This window comes from Entelurus aequoreus, linkage group LG07, assembly GCF_033978785.1.
Source record: "Entelurus aequoreus isolate RoL-2023_Sb linkage group LG07, RoL_Eaeq_v1.1, whole genome shotgun sequence".
In the NCBI taxonomy this organism is placed as follows: domain Eukaryota; kingdom Metazoa; phylum Chordata; class Actinopteri; order Syngnathiformes; family Syngnathidae; genus Entelurus; species Entelurus aequoreus.
In genome coordinates, this window is record NC_084737.1 from 26622238 (window position 1) to 26647386 (window position 25149).

The 25149-nt window shown below is 44.3% G+C and overlaps 1 protein-coding gene across 1 annotated transcript in view; it reads right to left on the reverse strand.

Annotated features, from left to right (window-relative positions):
- The window catches only part of LOC133653605 (dihydropyridine-sensitive L-type skeletal muscle calcium channel subunit alpha-1-like), a 55476-nt gene that overhangs the window by 2098 nt on the left and 28229 nt on the right, over nt 1-25149 (reverse strand). The window contains exons 28-44 of the mRNA XM_062053071.1: nt 24993-25076; nt 24822-24875; nt 23449-23496; nt 20919-20945; nt 20702-20827; nt 20571-20636; nt 20423-20514; nt 20193-20352; nt 19990-20117; nt 13234-13330; nt 11091-11193; nt 10917-11018; nt 9232-9365; nt 9030-9155; nt 8755-8963; nt 8633-8688; nt 6865-6911 (exon numbers count right to left, since the gene is read on the reverse strand). Of these exons, the coding sequence (XP_061909055.1) occupies nt 6865-6911; nt 8633-8688; nt 8755-8963; nt 9030-9155; nt 9232-9365; nt 10917-11018; nt 11091-11193; nt 13234-13330; nt 19990-20117; nt 20193-20352; nt 20423-20514; nt 20571-20636; nt 20702-20827; nt 20919-20945; nt 23449-23496; nt 24822-24875; nt 24993-25076 (1659 nt within the window). The remainder of the gene's footprint in view (nt 1-6864; nt 6912-8632; nt 8689-8754; nt 8964-9029; nt 9156-9231; nt 9366-10916; nt 11019-11090; nt 11194-13233; nt 13331-19989; nt 20118-20192; nt 20353-20422; nt 20515-20570; nt 20637-20701; nt 20828-20918; nt 20946-23448; nt 23497-24821; nt 24876-24992; nt 25077-25149) is intronic.

The window sequence follows — 25149 nt, forward strand, 5'->3', positions numbered from 1 at the left end:
GTCACGCGCATACGTCATCCTCAGAGGCGTTTCGAACCGGAAGTTTAGCGGCAAATTTAAAATGTCACTTTATAAGTTAACCCGGCCGTATTGGCATGTGTTATAATGTTAAGATTTCATCATTGATATATAAACTATCAGACTGCGTGGTCGGTAGTAGTGGGTTTCAGTAGGCCTTTAAAGGACCCATAATAATAATCACTGAATGGAGAACTGGGGGTGGGATTAAATAAGTTATCTTCTTCTCACTCCCTTTCAGGCAAAACTGGTTCATCATGCTTACATACTGTACATTACCTTTTGCATTATATTAATTTATATTATTACGTGTTGTCAACCTTGTACTTTTTTTGCCTGAAATAAATGAATAAATACAAAAAATGAAAATGAATAGCGTCCAGAACACCAACATTTCACTAACAAGTTCTCTTTATGTATTTATTGCTCCTGAAAATTAATCTGGCAGTTATAACCATTCGTTTTTCAGTAATTCCACGACATAGTGAATATGCAAACAGCTAAAATTATACGCAAAGCAAACTACAATCTGCTACCCAAGGATATGCAACAATTGTTCCCAACAAAAGAGGAGAAATATAATCTTAGAGAAAAATGTAATTTAAAACATTTGTACGCACGTACAACATTAAGACCTTCGATATATCAGTATGTGGAATTCAATTATGGAATGGATTAAGCAAAGCAATCAAACAATGTACTAATATGATCCACTTCAAGAAACTCTTCAACCTTAAAAGTGTTTACAAGGTACAAAGAAGAAGAACCATGATAAACATTCTGAATTTATCTCATCCATCCATCCATTTTCTAGATAATCTTACTCATCTCACCATATGAAATATAACTTACTTCACCAATTATTATTTATTTATTTTTATTCTTATTACTTATGGAGTATATTGTGAATACATGGAGAACAGGTAGTGAAGAAAAGTTTTAGCAACTGTTATGTAAAGAAAAGGGGTAGGATTAAATAAGATCTGCTTCTTCCTACTCCTTTTCGAACATGTTGAATAGAGAAACTGGAAATGGTGATGTATCATGTTGTATGCACGCATGTTCCAAATTAATTCAAACACAAACTCAATGGGTAGACTTGATATTTCGCCGCCTCTTACTGTGACGTCTTCTACAGAGCTACAGCCCATTTCCCCGCATAGACAGAGTGGATAAAGACATGTCAAATATTATTGTATCCACTTGATTGCATGTATATGTTGCCCTGGTCCATGATTATTTTCAAACTGATATGGTTAACATTTACGCTGTGAGGAAATCATCAGTAGAAAAGAATGCAAAATAGCTTATCTTCTCATTCTCTTGTTTTTGAGCGCCTGGTCTGCTCTTTTTTCTCAGTTTTTCTGCATATTCTGACTACGTCTTCCTCCCCTCGAGGGTGCTCCTGATTTTTGGGATCGCATCGGGCTTGAATCTGTTGAATATGAACTTCAACTAAAAACCTTCTTCTTCAAAGTAAGCACCAGTAAAGTGATGACTACAAATGACACTCCTCTCGCTTGGTACACATCCCATTCTGGCGAGTCAACTTGACAGGAGAGATCCGCACTATCCTCACATAGCCATCATTTGGGATTGTGTGCATCTTTAGTTGTATCGCTACAACCTGCAAACAATGCACCTGGCAGACATATTTCATCATTCCTTCAAATTCTGTGCAAAAATAACTTAATTCGGGATGAAGATGCTACCAAAACACATTGGGCCTGATTGATTAAGATCCAAATACCTCACGCCAAACAGCGTGAGAAATCTATAAAATAGCGTGTACTATTAGTGGGCGTATAGAATGTGAGCTATAACACTGCGTGTGCAATTTAAATCTTATCTTTGTGGAAAATATTGGACATAATGTGTTGTCAAGCTTATGAGAGGTGATGCAAGTGTAAGCCACTGTGACACTATTGTTCATTTTTTTTATGTTTTTATTTTTTTTAATAAATAGCTGTAATGACAATGTCAATGAGAGATTTCTAATCACTGCTATGTTGGACTTATTATTATTATTGATACTGTTGTTGATATTATTCATTTTTGTTTGACTACTTTTGGATTGTTTTGTGTCATGTTTGTGTGTCCTCTCAATTGCTCTGTTGCTTGCTATTCTGAATGTTGCTGGGCAGGGTTGGGTTTTATTATTATGGTATTATTTTGTTGGATTGATTGATAAAAAAAGAAAGAAAAAACAACAAGTGGTGCAGACCCCCTTATTTAAATGAGGGCTTAGCGTGTACTATACAGGGCATCACCACCGAGACACTCTCACTTACTGCACATTCATGTTGTCATGCTGTGGCGTTTTGCTATGTTTTCAAAATAGCAGGAGATATTTTCCACTTTTTATGGGCATTTTAGAAGTAGTCATGCAGCGCATGTACTATGACACCACTTTAAAAATTAAAAAAAAACACATTCAAAGGTGCACTAATTGGTGAGAGGCTGCACATGACTCTGCTCAAGATGCATAAAAATGCAAACTTAAAAATTTTTTTTTTTTTTCAAATAAGAAATATTTTAATAATATATATACTATATGCAAAAAAATGAACATTTAAAAACACTAAAGAATACCTAAATGCATCAATTGAATTTGTTTTAATCAGCTCCGTAAGTCCTATAGCAGCTATAAAATTATAAAAGGATGTTGCTGAATAGACAATATGTCTAATATCTTTTATTTCTGACCATCCAAAATGTTGACACACACGTAGGACAGATGAGATTTTCTGCGAGCACTGAACCTGCAGCCGTGTGTGGAACTGTCAGTCTGCACGTCCTTCTGACACGTGCTAAATAAAACGTAAAATAGTGCTCCCGAATGAGTGTTGATGAATCACATTGCGCGTGCTAAATAATTATATTTGCATTTTCTCCTCCCAGTATTGTGGGCGTTTTGATGATCAGCATATATTTTGCATATTAATGAAGACAGAGACGCAAAGTGGATTGCACGCATTATTCTGCTCACTTAACAGACACAATCCACTTTGCACACGTTAAGTAGATCAGCTTAGCACCCTTCAGTAAATCAGGCCGATACGAGGCAAAATGAAACGGCCTCCAGTCTTCTGTAGGTGATGTCACCCGGCTGATGCAGCTAAAAGTGGGCGTTTCAAAATGTGCTCAAAGTCATCAGAGTTAGGGACGGCGTGGCGCAGTTGGGAGAGTGGCTGTGCCAGCAACCTGAGGGTTCCTAGTTCAATCCCCACCTTCTACCAACCTCGTCACGTCCGTTGTGTCCTTGAGCAAGACACTTCACCCTTGCTCCTGATGGGTCGTGGTTAGGGCCTTGCATTGCAGCTCCCGCCATCAGTTTGTGAATGTGTGTGTGAATGGGTGAATGTGGAAAATAGTGTCTAAGCGCTTTGAGTACCTTGAAGGTAGAAAAGCGCTATACAAGTATAACCCATTTACATTTACCATTTAGTTGTGTAGACACCATTTTTACATCCAGAGCTATGAAACAAGTGTAATATATCGTCATCATCATGGCGCCGATGAAGGCTGCCTCGGTGCTTTCGTGCGCTCTGTTTTGTTTGTTTTTGTACATAAATTGTGTTTCCGGGTGCTCTTACACCCGTGAAGAGCTACTGAACATCAGATCCACCATCCCTATGGACTTGTTACCGGTTATCTTAGCGTCAGCTGCGGATTTGGTCCATTCTGCGATCAAAAGAGGGAAACCGTATCGACGAGGAAAGAGAGCGGGCGCACTTGTCCGTCTTCGCGGACAGGGATTACGCACGCCTCTACCAGGCATCTTCCTCTCCAACGTCCGCTCACTTGCCAACAAGATGGACGAGCTAGCGTTGCTGATGAGAAGGAACAAGGACTTCTCCTCATCATGTGTGTTGTGTTTCACGGAGACTTAGCTGAGCGCAAGTGTCCCGGACAGCGCGCTTCAACTGGAGGGCTTTCATCTCCTCCGCGCGGACCGAGACGCGGCGCTCTCTGGCAAAAAAAAGAGGCGGGGGACTATGCTTCTTTATCAACAATAGCTGGTGCACAGACGTGACTGTCATTTTTAGACACTGTTCTTCCTCTCTGGAATATTTTTTCATCCACTGTAAGCCCTTTTACTCACCGCGTGAGATTGTTTCATTCATTCTCGTGGCTGTTTACATCCCGCCCGGCGCGGACGTGCGTGACGCTCAGCGCGCGCTCGCAGGACAGATCTTACATGTGGAACGGTCTTTTCCTGACTCTCGTTATCGTGCTTGGTGACTTTAACAAGGGAAATTTGAGCCAGGAATGACCAAAGTATAGACAGTTTATTAAATGCCCAACCAGAGAGGAGAACACGCTGGATCACTGCTACACTACATTGAGCAAGGCTTTTCATGCAGTCCCGCGCGCTGCTCTTGGACTATCAGATCACGTGATGGTGCACTTAATCCCTTCATACAGACAGAGACTGAAACTGGCTAAACCTGTTATGAGGAACATTAAGTGTTTCACCGCCGAGTCTGTGGACGAGTTGCGTGCTTGCTGGGAAACGACAGACTGGGAGGCAATTGGAGCGGCCACGAACAATCTGGACGAGTATACGGACACTGTGACCTCATACATACAGTTCAATGAGGCGCGCATCATTCCAACGCGCACCAGGGTTTGTTATAACAACGACAAGCCCTGGTTCACACACAAGCTCCGACAGCTGCGCAAGAAGAAGGAGGCTGCGTGGAGAAGCGGGGACCGAAGTACATACAGAGAAGCGAAGTACCACTTCACCAGGGAAGTGGAGAAAGCTAAATCTGTGTACTCTAACCGTCTACAGGAACAGTTCCGCTCCAATGATTCTGCGGCAGTTTGGAGAGGTCTAAGGGCCCTTACGAACTATAAGCCCAAAACCCCCCAGGCCCTGAATGACCGGACTCTCGCTCAGGGCCTCAACACACATTACTGTCGTCATGAACGGCCTTCAGCTCATCAAAGCCATGCTCCCCCCGCCATCACACCCCCCCACCCCATCACACACCCCCCCCACCCCCCACCAATGCCAGCACATCATTAAAGGAGTTAAAGGACTCAAAGGACTCCAAAAACATCATAAGACTGTAAAGACCCTCTCCATCAAAGAAGAGGATGTACGCCGGCAGTTCTTGAAGCTGAATACGCGGAAGGCCCCCTGGCCGGATGGTGTCTCCCCCTCCACTCTCAGACACTGTGCGGACCAGCTGGCTCCTGTCTTCACTGACATTTTTAACACCTCTCTGGAGCTATGCCGCGTGCCGTCCTGCTTTAAGACCTCTACCATTGTCCCTGTCCCCAAGAAAGCACGGATCACAGGACTAAATGACTACAGGCCGGTCGCACTGACGTCTGTGGTCATGAAGTCCTTTGAGCGCTTGGTCCTGCCCCACCTCAAGGACATCACCGCCCCCCTCCTGGACCCACTGCAGTTCGCCTACAGAGCCAACAGGTCTGTGGATGATGCAGTGAACCTGGCCCTCCACTTCATCCTGGAGCATCTGGACTCCCCAGGAACCTACGCTAGGATCCTGTTTGTGGACTTCAGCTCTGCCTTCAACACCATCCTCCCTGGACTGCTACGAGACAAGCTCTACCAGCTCAGCGTGCCCGACTCCCTCTGCAGTTGGATTAATGACTTCCTGACAGACCGAAGACAGCACGTACGGCTGGGGAAGATTGTCTCGGACAGTCGAACCACAAACACTGGTACTCCTCAGGGCTGTGTACTCTCCCCCTGGCTCTTCTCCCTGTATACAAACTGCTGCACCTCCAGTCACCAATCCGTAAAACTGCTCAAGTTTGCGGATGACACCACCCTCATCGGGCTCATCTCGAATGGCGATGAGTCCGCCTACAGGAGAGAGGTGGACCGGCTGACGTCCTGGTGCAGCCTCAACAACCTGGAGCTGAACGCCCAGAAAACAGTGGAGATGATCATGGACTTCAGGAAAGTCACATCCCCACCATCCCCCCTCACCCTGATTGACTCTCCCATCCCCGTCCCCATTGTGGACTCCTTCCGTTTATTGGGCACCACCATCACCCAGGACCTCAAGTGGGAGCTGACCATCAGCTCCCTCATCAAGAAGGCCCAGCAGAGGATGTACTTCCTGCGGCAGCTGAGGAAACTTAAGGTGCCGACAGAGATGCTGGTGCAGTTTTACTCAGCCATCATAGAGTCCATCCTGACCTCCTCCATCACAGTGTGGTTCCCCGGTGCCACAGTCCAGGATAAGAATAGACTGCAGCGCATCGTACGTGCTGCTGAGAAGGTGATTGGCTGCAAGCTCCCATCCCTCCAGGACTTGTTCTCCTCCAGGACCAGGAGGCGTGTGGGTCGGATCACAGCTGACTCTTCTCACCCTGGACACACACTATTCTCCCCTCTCCCCTCAGGCAGGAGACTACGCTCCATCCAGACCCACACCTCCCGCCACCTGAACAGTTTTTTCCCCTCGGCCATCAGGCAAATGAACAATAACTCCTAACAGTAGCTCCTTGAATTCCTTGAATCCCTTCTAAGTCTATCTGATAGCTCAGTCACAGCTCTTTTTATACCAAATATGTGTTATATGTGTTTTATGTCGCACGTTTGCACCAAGAAAAATTCCTAGTTTGTGAACCCGTTCTCAAACAATGGCAATAAAATGATTCTGATTCTAATGCTGTCAGCGTTAGCATTAGCGAGGCCCTTTAGTTTTACCCGAACCAGCAAACCTAACCTAACACTATCCATAACCAAAACCCTGAACCCCAAAATACATGTGAACTCCCTTAATAAAAGTGCACACAGCGTACACTATTAGGCTCTGCTTCATTGCATCCACTTTGTGATTTATTTGAAAAAAGTACCTGTGTTCTGTCTGTCCTTACTGTGAAGTTCCAGGAGTTGAGGTTGTCTAAAAGATGGAAGAATGACATTTTATTTAAGTCAGTCTTTGACAGTAAAGAGCAAGTGAACATAAAACATCTGGGGCCCCTACTTCGTTAATATCAGCCCTCACAATCTGACTTTTTGCAGATTATATTCTGCTCAGCCTAGACACTGTGGGAACTAAAACAATATACTCTTGTAAAGTTATCTTAGCTTGTAATAAAACATTGTTGTTGGTTCAATAAATGTTATATATGTGTATATATATATATATATATATATATATATATATATATATATATATATATATATATATATATATATATATATATATATATATATACACATATACAGTATATCGTATTTTCCGCACTATAAGGCGGACCTTCAATGAATGGCATATTTGAAAACTTTGTTCATATATAAGGCGCACCGCGTTATAAGGCGCACCGCGTTATAAGGCGCATAGAATAGACGCTACAGTAGAGGCTGGGGTTACGTTATGCATCCATTAGATGGAGCTGCGCTAAAGGGAATGTCAACAAAACAGTCAGATAGATCATCCATCCATCCATCCATCTTCTTCCGCTTATCCGAGGTCGGGTCGCGAGGGCAGCAGCCTAAGCAGGGAAGCCCAGACTTCCCTCTCCCCAGCCACTTCTTCCAGCTCTTCCCGGGGGATCCCGAGGCGTTCCCAGGCCAGCCGGGAGACATAGTCTTCCCAACGTGTCCTGGGTCTTCCCCGTGGCCTCCTACCGGTCAGACGTGCCCTAAACACCTCCCTAGGGAGGCGTTCGGGTGGCATCCTGACCAGATGCCCGAACCACCGCATCTGGCTCCTCTCCATGTGGAGGAGAAGCGGCTTTACTTTGAGCTCCCCCCGGATGGCAGAGCTTCTCACCCAATCTCTAAGGGAGAGCCCCGCCACCCGGCGGAGGAAACTCATTTCGGCCGCTTGTACCCGTGATCTTGTCCTTTCGGTCATAACCCAAAGCTCATGACCATAGGTGAGGATGGGAACGTAGATCGACCGGTAAATTGAGAGCTTTGCATTCCGGCTCAGCTCCTTCTTCACCACAACGGATCGATACAGCGTCCGCATTACTGAAGACGCCGCACCGATCCGCCTGTCGATCTCACGATCCACTCTTCCCTCACTCGTGAACAAGACTCCGAGGTACTTGAACTCCTCCACTTGGGGCAGGGTCTCCTCCGCAACCCGGAGATGGCACTCCACCCTTTTCTGGGCGAGAACCATGGACTCGGACTTGGAGGTGCTGATTCTCATCCGAGTCGCTTCACACTCAGCTGCGAACCGATCCAGTGAGAGCTGAAGATCCTGGCCAGATGAAGCCATCAGGACCACATCATCTGCAAAAAGCAGAGACCTAATCCTGCAGCCACCAAACCGGATCCCCTCAACGCCTTGACTGCGCCTAGAAATTCTGTCCATAAAAGTTATGAACAGAATCGGTGACAAAGGGCAGCCTTGGCGGAGTCCAACCCTCACTGGAAACGTGTCCGAATTACTGCCGGCAATGCGGACCAAACTCTGACACTGATCATACAGGGAGCGGACCGCCACAATCAGACAGTCCGATAACATAACATCAAATACCAACATATATTAATCTGAGGTGTATACCTGAAGCAATAGCTGAAAAAGCTAGCACGCTAGGGTTAGTATGCTAACATGCTAACATTAGCAGGGTCATGCGTGATTGGCAAATATAATGGCCACAGTACCTGGCTCTGCATCCTCACTCAGATCTTCTGGACTTCCTTCTCTTTCCGACGGGAGGCTAAAAGGCAAGAAGATTATCAGACATGTTCCCGACTATCTAATCTCTGTGTTGGGTGTGGCTCACTCCGCAAAAGCGTTGTTGTTGGTGTTATTTTTGGGCGTCGTGGTCGGCAAAAGGTCTGCCACGGGCTCGATGGCGGAGGGGATAAGTGCTGACTCGGGGTAGTTTTCCATGAACTTAAGAGGCCTCTGGTTGGTCATTTTTGGGGACTGAGCGTTGGCGTTCTCAGCGGAAAACGACTCCACGCGATTCCCAAACAAGCCGTGGGTACGCTGGAAAGGTATTGGCGTTGTTACTCAATTTTCACTTCCTGGTTGCCAGGTCACATGCTTCCTCACCTGGTAAATATGCTCCTCTCCAGCATCCTCCATGGCTCTGTCCATCTCTTCCTCGTTCTGCAGGTCTCCAGAAATGGCCCTGTGCATTTCTAAAACGACTTCATCCTCGATGCTCCTCAGACCGGCCTGGAGGTTTACCCAGAGAAAGAGTTTAATGTGGGATGGAACACGAAGGAAGATAAGAATTATGGAGGTTTCTTACTTGGATCTCAGGGCCCGAGGCGTTCTTCCGAGAGGGCCGGTAGCCGTAGTATTCTTCCTGATGCTTGAGGAATTTACGCAAATAATCCTGGAGCAGGAAAGTGGCGTAGAATTTTCCAACAGTGACCTCATCATCTGAAAATCAATGAACCGTCCTTTATTATTATTGTGTGAAGGCTCCAAAGCATTCACACATATGCTTTTCTACACCAAAATTCAGTAACACTTTAGTATGGGGAACATATCCCGAAGGTAAGTAACAAAGACTTAATTAAAAGTTATTTGGACACTAGGGGAACATATTGTAAGTAACAAAGACTTAATTTAGAGTTATTTGGTTTTGGTTAGGGTTAGGGTTAGGGTTGGGGTTCAGGTTGTTGTATAATAAGGCCATGCAGAATAAGGCATTAATAAGTACTTAATAATGACTAATTCAGAGCCAATATGTTACTAATTTGCATGTTGATAAGCAACTAATTAATGGTGAATATGTTCCCCATACTAAAGTGTTACCCGAAATTCCTATATTTATTACTGTGTGAATGCTCCAAATGATCATTATTCGTCTTCTCCAGATTTTGGCGCGCTCTGCCTTCCACATTTTTCACCCAATTCAAACCGTTCCAACTTCAAACTGTTCAGTCTATTTGGGAATCACAGGCTTTTCCTTGACAAATTCCAAAAAATTCCCAGATTTCCCAGAATTCTAGGTTTTCTGGGACATTTTTCCCATTCATAATGAATTGGCCATTTTTCAAACTTCCACCATTTCCACATTTCCCGACCGATTCAAACCATTCCACCTTCAACACATTCCACCATCCTGGAAATTCAAACTATAATTTTTTCAAGTTGAAAAAAATTCCAGGAATCCCCAGAATTCCCTTATTTTCAAACCCTTTTTTGACCCTTTTTTCTGGCGACTACTCCTTCCACATTTTTCAACCCACTTCAACCGTTCCACCGTCAAATCATTCTTCCTAATCAGGACAAAAAACGAAGTTGTTTTTTTAACTGAAAAAAATTCATGGTTTTCACGAAATTCCTGGAACTCCTTAATACAATTTTTCAATTAAAAATGTTACTACTTCAACATTTCTCGACCGTTTTGAAAAATTCCAACACCAATCACTCAATAAGAACATTCAAGTCTTTTAACATTTTCCAAAAAATTCCCGCTTTTCTTGAAATTTCCATGAAATTCCCGTTGAAATGAATGGGACATTTTTCCAAGTTCCACAATTCCTACATTTTTCATCCGATTCAAACCGTCCCAACTCCAAAATATTCAGCCCGTTCAAAATTGTGTGCTCTCCTTCAACAATTTTTAAAAATTCCCGGATTTCCAAGAATTCCCAGTTTTCAGGGACATTTTCCCCATTCAAAATGAATTGTCCATTTTTCCAAGTTGCACAATTCCCACATTTTTCAATCTATTCAAACCATTCCAACATTAACATATTCCGCTCATCCTGGGCATTCAAACTAACACTTTCACAAGTTCTAAACCAAATTCCAGTTTTCCTGGAAATTCAAACTCTTGAACATTCAAACTCTTCTTACATTCATACTACATTCTGTCAGCATTTCACTTCAACTTAAGCATTGGAGCATTCACACGCAATTCCTTCAGGAATTGCCTCATCCAGTTATTATTATTATTATTATTATTATTGGTGCACTGACCTCCTATAGGGGGGATGACCTGGTCCAACAGCTTCATGCTTGTGCGCTTCCAGATGGACTTAATGATGGCTCGCAGCTCCTCATTGGCCTGCTCAAAGTTTCCTGCTCAGAGGACAGCAAACAGTGACTTCAAAGAGAAGAACAATAAGAAATCTGATGTTGACAATTCCCCACCTTCTGTCTTGATCTTGAGTGCAGTGCGGACCAGAGCGAAGAGGGTGGCGTTGAAGGTGACGGTTCCGTCGCTGTTGAGAGGCATGTTCATGCCAACTAATCGCTGAGTACAGACAGTATTATCAACGTCATATTCATTCAAATGGCAAATATTGTCATCAGAATTGGGAATTTACTTAAAGAAAACACATTGGAGGTGATTTGAGCATAAGTCAGACAAAATAAACACTAAATTAAGGCATTTGTATCCATATTTTGATTGATATTTATCCATTGAGGTGTTGCTTTTAAAAAAAGTAAAAAAATAAATAAAAAATAGCCCTCTTATGTGAATCACAAATGTCCACTGTGGCGGACACTGGTTCTCAGGAATATATGTACAGTATACACTAGTGTGGTCCCGATACCAATATTTTGGTACCTGTACCAAAAATGGATTTCGATGTATTTCGATACTTTTTAAAATAAAGGGGACCACAAAAAAGGTCATTATTGGCTTTATTTTAACAAAAAATCTTACGGTACATTTAACATATGTTTCTTATCGCCAGTTTGTCCTTAAATAAAATAGTGAACATACAAGACAACTGGTCTTTTAGTTGTAAGTAAACAAACAAAGGCTCCTAATTTAGTCTGCTGACGTATGCAGTAACATATTGTGTCATTTTCCATTCTATTATTTTGTCAACATTATTAAAGACAAGTGGTAGAAAATGGATTATTAATTTACTTTTTCATTCACTGTTAATATCTTGTTATTTTCTCTTTTAACATGTTCTATCTACACTTCTGTTAAAATGTAATAATCACTTATTCTTCTGTTGTTTGATACTTTACATTAGTTTTGGATGATACCACAAATGTAGGTATCAATCCGATACTAAGTAGTAACAGGTTCATATATTGGTCTTTTTTGAGGCGGTGTAGTACCGAATATGATTCATTAGTATCCGGTATACCGTACAACCCTAGTATACACAGTGTCAAATGGGACAAAATTTAATAAATACATATTTAAATACTTACTTAAATATGTCAGTAATTAATTATGAGTATTTTAATTAATTAAAATACTCATGTGTTAGTGAATGTGTCATTATTTTATTTAATGTAAAGGTACATTCAATTATTTAATTATTTAATTAATATTTTAATTATATTTTATCATTAATTTAATTATTTATTGAACATATGCGCTTCATGAATTAATTTAGTCTGTCATATTCACCCATTAAAGTCAGTTGGCGGATCCTAACACCTGATTGGTTATACAGCACTTCCATTTGTCCACCAGAGAAGCGGAAGACTACTGGTCAATATCTGCGGTCTAAAAGTGTGGAAAGACCTCTGGCAACTTCATTGCATTCTTCTACTTTAATTGCTACACCACAGGGGTCAAAGGCAGGGCGCGGAGGCCGGATCTGGCCCGCTACATTGTTTAACGTGGCCCGCCACATCATTTAAATTGGCAGGCCACATCATTGATGTGACTCACAATGTAATTTAATGTGGCACGCCACGTCGTTTAATGTTGTCCGCTACGTCATTTAAAGTGTTACGCCACATCATTAATGTGGCATGCTACGTCATTCAAGGTGGCACGCCTCATCATCTAAGGCGGCACGCCTCATCGTCAAAGTGTCCCACCACGTCATTAAAAGTGGACCGCCACATTGTTTAATGTGGACCGCCACCTCATTCAAAGTGGCATGCCACCACATTTAGAGTGGCCCGTTACGTCATTTAAATTGGCATGCCACATTATTAACGTGGCACACCACATCATTTAATCTGGTACGCCACGTCATTTAATCTGGTACGCTATGTCATTTAAATTGACACGCAACATGTTTTAATGTGGCACGCCTCGCCTAATAATTAGTAATTAATTGAATGACTAAAGAATTAATCAGATTTAAAAAAACTATTAAATTATGACAATGATTTAATCCTGAAATAAAATAACAAATTCAATATTGAAATACTTAATTACATGATTGAATAATTAAAGGTACTTGTTGAATATACATTAAAAAGCCTCAATTTTATTCAATTACATCCAATTTTTGAACAGACAGTCCAGGTTTGTATGGTCTTGAAATCCTTTAACTGAGTGTATTCAAGTGTGTCTCCATGAGATTACCTTACAGGCTGCTCGATGAGGGCAGAACTTGCCAAAGCCCAGCGGAGGTTGAATGCGTCGTAGCAGCGTCACCACATCCAGATGTTTAATTCTCCCTCTAGTAGATCACACAAACACTTTATACCCAACTACACTTCTTTAAGGTGTAAAATAGTTGTTCAATTGTGTTGTCATTAAAGTAACAACGGAAGTCATAGTAATTTACTTTCACCTCCAAAGACATGCACCTGGGGATAGGTTGATTGGCAACACTAAATTGGCCCTAGTGTGTGAATGTGAGTGTGAATGTTGTCTGTCTATCTGTGTTGGCCCTGCGATGAGGTGGCGACTTGTCCAGGGTGTACCCCACCTTCCGCCCGATTGTAGCTGAGATAGGCTCCAGCGCCCCCCGTGACCCCGAAGGGAATAAGCGGTAGAAAATGGATGGATGGAAGTAATTTCATTAAAATTTAAATCTTAGTGTCTTCTGTTAAAACTCACATTTTTATTTCCAGTCCAATGAACCCCTTTATAACCAAAGGCAGATTGTTTGGACTCAAATAAGTATGACTTCATAAACGGGTACATCACAGGTGCAACTTTTTAAAAAAAGGTTTCAAATTTGATGACATACTGAATTCTTGAAATTTTATTAACTGTAATTATGAAGAAATACATTGTTTTAAAATTTCACTCTGAGTTAAGGGAATCTATAGAACAGGGGTGTCCAAAGTGCGGCCCAGGGGCTATTTGTGGCCCGATGCTTGTTTTTTATTGGCTTGCGACACATTCTACAGACAAAATAAAAATGTCCCGAAATAAAACATTACACAAACATAAAAAAGAATCAAGATTTAAACGGAACTGCCCAGATTCCCCCCAAAATGAGACTTGACTACCAAAATGGCAGATGACCCATGTGTCTTACTTATGTGGTCTTTGAAGATTATCCCTGCAACCTGTCATGATGAACACATTTCTTGCAAGATATGGCAAGTTTTTAAGTGTGCTTAAGCTCCACAAAAAAATTATTTGACAAAAAACTACTACTATTACTAATAATAATAGCAATGTATTAGTAAAGAATAAGAATAAGAACACATTAAATATCTCAAAGGGATTAGAGTAGATATTACACTACTAATTTGCTTTGTTAGCTATGACACTAAGCTAAGTTGGGGATGTTTAGTTCAGATAGTTTAGCACACAGATGTCGGACTCAAGAGCCAGGGGCCTGCCACATCATTTTATATGGCCTGTGATAGCCTGGAAATAATATGCATCAATAAAGTACTTTATCTTATATATTTGTTCCTTCCATTTTGACGAAAAAAATCGGGGCCATCAAAATTAACGAGTTAACTCATGCGATTACTCACAAACAAATGATCACAATAATCATGTATATTGTGGTGACCCAAACCATATAATGAGAGACATTCACCTAAGAGGACACTGTAGCTTTAAGAGAAGAGGCGGAGGGGGAGTTAGGTTCTTCCGCTTCCGGTTGAGAGGTCGTTGTTGTTGTCGAATGTATGACATGCTAGGTTGGAGCTAGTAAACTTCCTCGACTACGCTCACGTCTCCGGTCTCGTTGTTTACTAACTCCACATTGGTGACCCCGAGAATACGAACTACGAATACGAGCATGTCAGACAATGAAGGCGCTGACAATTTTGTTGACGCGGTACCCGCAGACGAAGTAGCTGCTGCTAACAACAACATGGCTAACGCGGTACCCGCAGGCGGAGTAGCTGCTGCTAACAACATGGCTAACGCGGGAATCTACGCCGCTACTGTGAAGTTACTCGATTTCTGGCAGCATAACCCACGGCCGTGGTTTCAACACGTGGAAGCCCAGTTCCAGCTAAGGGGAATAACGCAGGATGCTACTAAGTACTTCCATGTAGTGGCGGCGTTGGACGCATCAACGACGGCGCGAGCGATGACACTGTTGGAGGCTCCACCGCCTGCTGGCAAGTACGATGCTTTAAAGGCTTTCCTCCTGAAGTTATTTGAGCTGTCGGAGCTGGAAAAAGCGGACCGTTTACTGTCCCTACATGGCCTCGGTGACGGGAAACCGTCTGAACTGATGGAAAAAATGCTGTCTGTGCTGGGATCAGCCGACCCGGCGTTTCTGTTTACACACATTTTCCTGAGGCAGCTCCCCGCACCGGTACGCACACCGATAGCCAGTTCTCCACTCGCCGCCTCCAAGGACTACCGTGCTTTGGCCGCTGAGGCGGACAGGGTTTTCCTGGCCAACCGGCAACAGTTTGTGCATGCCCTGCTGCCCCACCAGGCCGTCCCGCCACCTCCTATGGATGACTATGTGGACACCGCGGCTGCGGTGACGGCTCGCCACCAACCTGAAGACGGGCTCTGTTTTTACCATGCCAGGTTCGGGGCCAAGGCGAAGCAGTGTCGCAAACCCTGCAGTTACAGGATTCAGGGAAACGCCAGGGCCGGCGCTCGTTAGCGGCTATGGGCGCCAGCCGTGACTGCAAGCTGTTGTTCATCAGGGACTCCTTGTCGGGCCGGCGGCTGCTGGTGGACTCTGGTGCGCAACGCAGTATACTACCAGCACAAGCTGTGGACACGATGACCGGCAGCCACGGCCCCCAGATGGACGCCGCCTACGGCACCTCCATTCGGACGTACGGTGTCAGGCGCGTGGATGTTAGTTTTGGCGGCCGACGGTTCGGTTGGGATTTTGTGATGGCTGCTGTATCCACCCCGCTGCTAGGTGCGGATTTCCTCTGCGCGTTCAACCTGCTGGTGGATATTAAGAACTGTCGCTTGATTGATGCCGTCTCTTTTGCGTCATACCCCTGCACGCTTGGGGGGGCTGGGGCGTTGTGCCTCGCTAACACACTCGCCACCGGGGATCCATACCAACGCCTGCTCGCCGGTTTCCCTGGGCTCACCACGCCCACCTTTTCCTCGGCGGTGGCCAAGCACGGTGTGGAACATCACATCGCCACTGTGGGCCGCCCGGTTTACGCCCGGGCCCGACGCCTCGACTCGTCCAAGCTCGCAATAGCCAGGGGGGAGTTTTCGATGATGGAACGCCTCGGCATTGTCCGCCGTTCGGACAGCCCGTGGGTTTCTCCGCTACATATGGTTACTAAGGCCGGCGGGGGTTGGCGCCCTTGCGGAGACTTCCGTCGCCTAAACAACGCCACGACCCCCGACCGGTACCCCATACCGCACATCCAAGATTTCTCTTCCCACTTGGCGGGCGCTACCATCTATTCCAAAATTGACTTAGTGCGAGGCTACCACCAGGTACCGGTCCACCCGCGAGATGTCCCAAAAACGGCTGTCATCACACCCTTCGGGCTCTTCGAGTTCTTACGTATGCCGTTTGGCCTTACGGGGGCGGCGCAGACGTTCCAACGTTTTATGGACTCTGTGCTCCGGGACATGCCATTTTTGTTTGTGTACTTGGACGACATTCTTGTGGCCAGCGCGTCGGTGGAGGAACACATGACACACCTCAGGCAGCTGTTCGAGAGGCTTAGCGAGCACGGCCTCATCATCAACCCAGCCAAGTGTCAGTTCGGGGAGTCCTCCCTTACGACGGACGCCTCCGACTATGCCGTGGGGGCCATATGTGAGCAGTGGGTGGCTGGTGGATGGCAGCCATTGGCGTTCTTCAGTAAACAGCTCCGGGAAAATGAGCGCAAGTACAGCACCTTTGATAGGGAGCTACTGGGACTTTTCCTCGCAACCAGACACTTTCGGTTCCTGTTGGAGGGCCGGCAGTTCACCGCTTTCGTGGACCACAAACCGCTGACGTTCTGCATGGCCAAAACTTCGGAGCCGTGGTCTGGGCGTCAGCAGCGCCATCTCGCGGCGGTCTCTGAGTTCACTACGGACATACAACATGTGTCTGGCAAGGATAACTTTGTCGCCGACTGCCTTTCACGGGCTGTTGTTAACTCCGTTCACTTGGGGCTCGACTACGCCGCTATGGCAGCGGACCAGGCCAAGGACGCGGCCGTTCAGGACTACCGGTCGGGCCCTACGGCGCTGCGCCTGGAGGACGTGGCGTTCGACGCGGCTAACACTACCCTCCTCTGCGACGTCTCCACCGGCCAACCGCGACCCCTGGTGCCTGCTTCCTGGCGGCGCCGGGTTTTCGACACCGTCCACGGCCTTTCACATCCTGGGGTGAAGGCCTCGACCAAGATGGTGAGTGTCAAATTTGTTTGGCCGGGGCTCCGCAAGGATGTTAAGAGCCTGGGCCAGCTCGTGTGTGGCGTGCCAGCGCGCCAAGGTGCACCGCCATACCAAAGCCCCTTTGGCGCCGTTTGTGGTTCCAGAGAGGCGGTTCGACCACGTGAATGTTGACCTTGTGGGCCCTCTGCCTCCCTCCCGTGGTTATACCTTCCTCCTCACTATTGTGGACAGGGCTACCAGATGGCCGGAGGCTATCCCCTTGTCCTTGACGACGGCCGCGGAGGTGGCACGGGCGTTCATCGGCTGCTGGGTGGCCCGTTTTGGCACGCCTGGTGACATCACAAGCGACCGAGGCTCCCAATTTACCTCTGAGCTCTGGATGGCGGTTGCTGAGCACCTCGGGATGAAGATCCACCGCACTACTGCCTACAACCCGCAGAGCAACGGACTGTGCGAGCGGTTCCATCGGGACATGAAAGCAGCTCTGCGGGCCAGCCTCACGGGCGGCTTCCGTGGGTCATGCTCGGCCTGCGTTCAGCCCCTAAGGAGGACCTCCAGGCATCCGCCGCGGAGCTGGTGTATGGCGAGCCTCTACGGGTTCCAGGGGCGTTCCTTCCGACTGCTACGGCTCCCTGGTCGCCCGCCTCTCACCTCAGTGCGTCCCGGAGCGCTGCTGACGCCTTCGTTCCCGTTCCGACGTCTCGACACTGCCTTCCCCAGTCCTACGTCCCCAAGGATCTGCCATCGGCGAAATACGTCTTCATAAGACACGACAGCCATCGGTCCCCGCTGCAGCCCCCATACGACGGGCCCTTCCGTGTCCTGGAGGCGGGGGATAAGAACTTTGTGGTAGACATGGGGGGCAGACCGGAGCGGGTGGCTATAGACCGTCTCAAGCCTGCTCACGTGGACATTGGGGAGCCGGTGCAAGTGGCCCTGCCGCCGCGACGGGGGCGCCCTCCTCGGTCGGCCCCTGCGCCTGCCTCTCTTCCGGCCCCAACTCCACCTGTGGCTCGCGTTTCGGGCCCATCTGTTTCCCCTCCTGTCAGGCACAGCCGTTACGGACGGAAGGTCCGCCCCCCGGCCCGTCACCTGTTTTCCCATTGACTTTGCACTGTGTTGGTTACTGTTCATTTACTGCAGGGTCATGTTTTTCTGTTATGCAATTGCACTTTTTTTGTTTTGCAGGGTTTTGTGTAGGTGAATTCTGGGGGGGCCTGTGTGGTGACCCAAACCATATAATGAGAGACATTCACCTAAGAGGACACTGTAGCTTTAAGAGAAGAGGCGGAGGGGGAGTTAGGTTCTTCCGCTTCCGGTTGAGAGGTCGTTGTTGTTGTCGAATGTATGACATGCTAGGTTGGAGCTAGTAAACTTCCTCGACTACGCTCACGTCTCCTGTCTCGTTGTTTACTAACTCCACAATATGCAGATTAATCACACAGTTTGGTTACCTGTGAGGCTCAAGAGTCAGTGATCAGGTCAGTGCATACGTCAGTGCAAAGTTGAGTTAGGAGACTCCCACTGGTGTGTTTGCTGGCAAATTTCACTCTTAAATAAACCCTGACTAAACTTTAAACAAAAATGTTAGCAGGTTTTGAATAAATAAATGATGTGCATTCAAGTAAAACATCTAAAAAATGTTCCTGTATGACATTCTGAAAATAAAATTGCATCGGTGTCAGATTTTTGGGTCTTTTTTTAAGTTAATTTAAATCATGCAAGAGATTAATAACCTATGATTAATAATGACTAATCCAAATTCAAAAGTGTGATTTATCTGATTGAAAATTGTAATCATTTAAAAGCATTAAAAATATACATGTTCTGCATGCAATTGCAATGCTCTTAAAATAAAATATTATCTAAAAAAGAATCAAATATTGTATTATTATTACATACATTTTTTTGTTAAAATACAAATAAATACTTAAATATCTGCGTGACTTCAAAGCAAATTATCCATCAAATTATACACTGTAAAAATGACAATATATTTTACGGTAAAAAAAAATGGTTACTCAGTTGCCAGAACCTTACTGTAAAAAACACTGTGGGACTGTTTTTCCATTTACAGTAATATACCGTAAAACAACATTCATAGACTGCATGGTAAAAACAGTAGTACTATTTTTCCATTTACAGCAATATTTTGTAAAAATCCTGTGGTGAACTTCTGGCAGCTGACCTGCCAGTTTAGTTTTTTTTCCCGTAAAGTCCACAGTTTTTTTTTTATACGTTGTACGTTAAAAAAATACATAGAAATTGTGTAATTCTTATTATAGATTTATACTCATACATATTACTCAATGTTACAAACAGCCCTCTGAGTGCAGCCATAACTTGGATGTGGCCCTCAATGAAAACAAGTCTGACACACCTGCTATAGCATGTATTGATTGACCTACATTGTATTTCAGTGTCTTTAAAGTGCAAAATGTATCAGAGGGACCGCTGCATATTTCAATTTTTGCAGAAAACAGTTTAGACATCCCTGCTGTAGAACTTGCGACTTTTTTTTAAATAGAACTACTCAAATAAATGAACTTTTCAAAGATATTCTAATTTATTTTAAAATGTATTCTGGCTTACGTGGCTTCTGGGTCATATTCAGCCCAGATCTTCTTAAACTCATCCAGGTGGTGTGGACCAAGGAGAGACCAATCACGTGTCAGGTAGTCAAAATTGTCCATAATGACAGCAACAAACAGGTTGAGGATCTGCAGGACACAGAATTAAAAAAGAAAGTTATCCCCTAACACAAGTACAGTAAAGTAAAAATGCATATTGCTGACCAAGAAGGCACAGAGGCAGTAGAAGCTGAGGAAGTAGAAGACTGCAAAGTTGGAGCCACAGGTGTGCTCCTCTCCTGGCAGGAAGTCAGACTTGGGGTCACACTTCTTCCCGTACATAGACGCCATCATGACTTCCTCCCAACCTTCTCCAGTAGCACACCTGCATTATAATTTAACCACGGTGACATCTTGGCTCACTCGTAACTGAAAAGCTTTGATTGAGAACTCACCGGAACAACATGAGAACCGCTTGAGGGAATGTCTGGAAGTTATTGTTGCGGTGGATTTCCGTGCCGTCCACTAAGGCTATCTTCCCGAAAATCTGAAAGGATGTTTGTTAGGTTGTGATTCTGGATAAAAGACCGCTTAAAAGCATACCTGCATCCCGATGACAGCGTAGATGAAGAAGAGCATCACAATGAGCAGAGCCACGTGAGGAAGAGCCTGAAGGCAACAGAGAAGACATGTTAGCCGGTGAGTCTTGAGCTTTGAAAACAAAAGAGAAAAACCTGGAAGGACTTGATGAAAGTCCACAGGAGGTTACGGATGCCCTCAGAACGGTTCAGCAGCTTGACCAGACGCATGACTCGGAAGAGTCGGAAAAACGTGATAGAAACTGAAGCGTTCTCCGAGGCCTGGGGACAAGCAAACAAAAATGTATTGAAAAGAAAAGATATGCAAATGAGGAACAAAAGATGGAATTGTGACAGAAAAGTGGCAGCTTACTGCGATTGCTTGCATGGGATTCGTGTCCTGCAAAATGTAGAAGAGACAGTTACACATTAAAGCTTTGGAGGTGATCAAATGATGCACATGACTACTACATATTGATCAAATGCATTGTTTTACTATAGTTTAGTTAGAGTTAGAATGCAAATACAATGGTGCCTCAATGTAAGCGTGCCCCAGCTGTCTTTCGGCTAATTGTTATGCTTTAATTTGCTAGCAAAAAGTTTCCAGGTTAAGGGTGACAATGCTAACAACACGGTGGCTAATCTTGGCGCTATCTTCACTGCGACCATGACGTTGACCAACTTTTGTCAGAGCAAATTTTTGATGGACCTCATCTCCAACTTATGCCTCATCAATAACGCATCTCCACATTAATGAGTCTTTGATGCAAAAGACGAGACGCAAGCCTGACCAAAACTGGATGTGATTCAGATCGCCATCATTGCCAACAAGACTGCTCTCAGCCATCAGCACTCTGGGTAATGCGAAGTGGAGATTAACTCTTTTAATGCACTTCATCTTCGACATCAATAAACAGCTTTGGCTTGAGCGATGTGGAATAACAACGGAGATATGCAATGCTAACAACACGGAATGCTAACAACAAAGAAAATGATCGTAGCTGTGACTGTTGACCAAGTTTTTGCAGAACAACTTACACCGTTGGTTTCACACGTGAACGCCCAGTTCTAACTTAAAGAAATGACCCAAGATGTGACAAAGTATTTCCACGTCGTGGCCGTGTTGTAGTGGTCGGGTGACGGCCACAGCAAGGAAGACAGCAAAGTACTGTAACCTACAGTAGAACACACTAAAATGAAATTAGTGCAAATGTGACTATTTGGGTGTTATTTCATGTTAAGAGGGCTCTAATAATGTTAAAAAGCATGTTTAAAAGGTTGTAAACAGTTTATGCTGTAACTATGAAAATATTTCATTTATTGATAATATTCCTTCTATGCGGCAATTCGGAATCGTTTACTATTCGTCATGTCTGGTACCAGTAAACCATGATAAACGAGGGACCTATATAGACACACATTTGCCAATTTGGAAAATTCCAGATTTTTTTCCCTGGATATTCTTGGGATTTTTTCCCAATTTGAAATTTTTTAGAATTTAACAACTTCACACACAATTTGAAGAACATCTACAAACTCTCTCTCATGCACAATGTACACAAATGTTGGTTAATGCATTAACAGTTTCATGTTGTACACAGAAGTGGGTAGTAACGCACTACATTTACTCCGTTACATTTACTTAAGTAACTTTTTGGATAAATTGTACTTGTCAGCGTAGTTTTAATTCAACATACTTTTACTTAAAGTAGCCTTATGTAAGAATTTAATGTCAAGTCATCATTAAATGGCTCTGATATGTCAAAATGCATTAATAGATCATGTTCTTTTCGAATACCTCTATGACTGATAACAGTAGCACTCTCGCATGCATGCACAAAATAGTAATTAAATAAAGCAGAACTTACTTATTTTTTTCACTGAATACTCACTCTTAGTCAAGTAATTATTTGAATGACTAGTTTTTACTTTTTATTGAGTCACATTACTCTAAAGCAAGCTATTCAACTGGTGGCCAGGGAGCAAAACCCGGCCCGGGAATGACACCATACCGGCCTCTGTGTTCAGTTCAAAACTTGGTAGACAAACTATTTTGCAGCAAATTCAGAAAAAAACCCATGGTGCTCCTGTTGAATAGAAAAACTTGATTTACATAACTGAGGCGTTCCTCAAGGCACCCCTTTATGTCCTCTCCCTTTTGGCAGTAACTATTTTTTTTCGTAATGTGACTTATGTAATTAAAGTGTTGCTTGTTTACTTCAGATGCAGTCAGTATTCCTTTGTTCAACTTCTATAGTTATACTAGTGGTGTTCCTCAAGGTTCCATTTTAGGTCCTCTCTTTTTCATCCATCCATCCATTTATTCATTTTTCTACCGCTTGACCCTCTCGAGGTCGCGGGGGTGCTGGAGCCTATAATCATATGGGTTATTCAACGGGTGGCCCGTGAATTCAGTTCAAAAAAACGTTTTGCAGCACATTCTTAAAAATTGTCATAGAGATGATCTTTGACTAGTTTTTTTGCAGAAGGTCCTTAGAAACAACAGAGGGCTCCTGTAACTCTGACAAAAGAAGTAGACAAAAAAAAAAAAGTCCACTGTAGAGGACGCTGGTTCTCTGGAATATACAAAATAAGACTAATTGTGAAGAGAGAAGTCCAGCCCTCTGGTATTTCTCTTTCTGGAAATGTGGCCCCAAACAATTTAGTTTAATATGCCTGCTTTAAAGTAACGGTACTCTTACCATTTTTGGCAACTCTACCCACCTCTGGCTGTGCATTATTAAGGCTTCTGTGTGCTCAGTGATGTACTCAGTACTGCGAGACAACAAAACATTGTGTCGGTTCACTACATAAGGTAGAAAGTAGAGAAGGCAGTGGAATGCTCACAATGACACAGCATGCTCATGCAACACGATGCAGTGGAGTGGTAATGAGATATTTACAGCACAGCCTTGGAGACAGTACAGTCCTCCACTGGCAGCTAGGGCGCTCTGTGAACAATAAACAGAAGAGAAGTGAGATGCTTTGTGGAAAGAAAGTGTGTTGGAGAGGAAAAAGACAACAGAACGCAGAAGCATAGGAAGAAGGGGAGCGAGAAAGTGGTGACATTATCAGGTCTCAATCTACTGAACAGCGTGTGTTGTGGGCGAAAGATGAGGAAAATGCGGTGAAGTGGTCAGAGAAATCGTGGCATAAAAACTCCAATCAATGCTGTGCTCTCTCTAATGGGCACACACGGGCATTGCACATAACAATAATGGAGTGTTTGGTGACAAAGATGATTCTGTAGCAGTGTTTTTCAACCACTGTGCCACGGCACATTAGTGTGCCGTGAGATACAGTCTGGTGTGCCCCGGGAGATTATGCAATTTCACCTAATTGGGTTAAAAATATTTTTTGCAAACCAGTAATTATAATTCGCAAATGTGCCATTGTTGAGTGTCTGTGCTATCTGGAGCTCGGCAGAGTAACCGTGTAATACTCTTCCTTATCAGTAGGTGGCAGCAGGTAGCTAATTGCTTTGTAGATGTCGGGAACATGGTTTGTCGTGATCACAATATGCGGGAGGCAGCGTGTAAGTAAAAAGGTATCGAACACTTAAACCAAAAATAAACAAAAGGCAAGTGCCGCTAAGAAAAGGCATTGAAGCTTAGGGATGGCTATGCAAAACGAAACTAAAACTGAACTGGCTGCAAAGTAAACAAAAACAGAAAGCTGGACGACAGCAAAGACTTACAGCGTGTGGAGCAGACGGCGTCCACAAAGTACATCCGTACATGACATGGCACTCAACAATGTCCCCACAAAGAAGGATAGCGTCCGCACAACTTAAATAGTCTTGATTGCGAAAACAAAGCAGGTGCGGGGAATAGCATTCAAGGAATACATAAAACTGCAACAGGAAAATACCAACAAAAGAGGAAAAGCCACCACAATAGGAGCATAAGACAAGAACTAAAACACTACGCACAGGAAAACAGCAAAAAACTCAAAATAAGTCACAGCGTGATGTGACAGGTCGTGACATTACACTTAGTTTGAGACAAGAGCTATATTGCCAATATGCATGGTTGGTTATGGTTTGAATTCATATCCAACAATTGAGAGAACAACTTTTTATTGTCAATATCAGCTACTGAGTTTCATTTTTTAATGTTTTCTGCTGGTGGTGTGCCTAAGAATTTTTTCAATGAAAAAAATGTGCCTTGGCTCAGAAAAGGTTGAAAAACACTGCTGTAGAGGACAGTCACAGAAGAGAGGAAATATGATTATGGTGGTCGCAGCGAGGTTGGGGATGGCCCATGACAGTACTGACCATGTTCTGTGAGCTAGATGTGCTGGCACCATTCTGGGCCACGGTTACACTTGTCTGGGTCAGAGCATTGAATGCAATTATTTGAAGTCTAACACATACAGTCTTGCTGCCAGGGAAGCTCATAGTCAAGTCCTGAAATGACTATTGTATTAGAAAAGGGTGGGTACTCACGTCCACTTCGCTGAGGATGACATCAACAACACTGCCAATGACAATGATGAAGTCGAACACGTTCCAGGGGTCTCCAAAGTAACCCTGTGCAGACAGATGCAACACACTCATGACAACAGCAGGACCCCTGACGGACTGGACTCACGTTTGCCAAAAC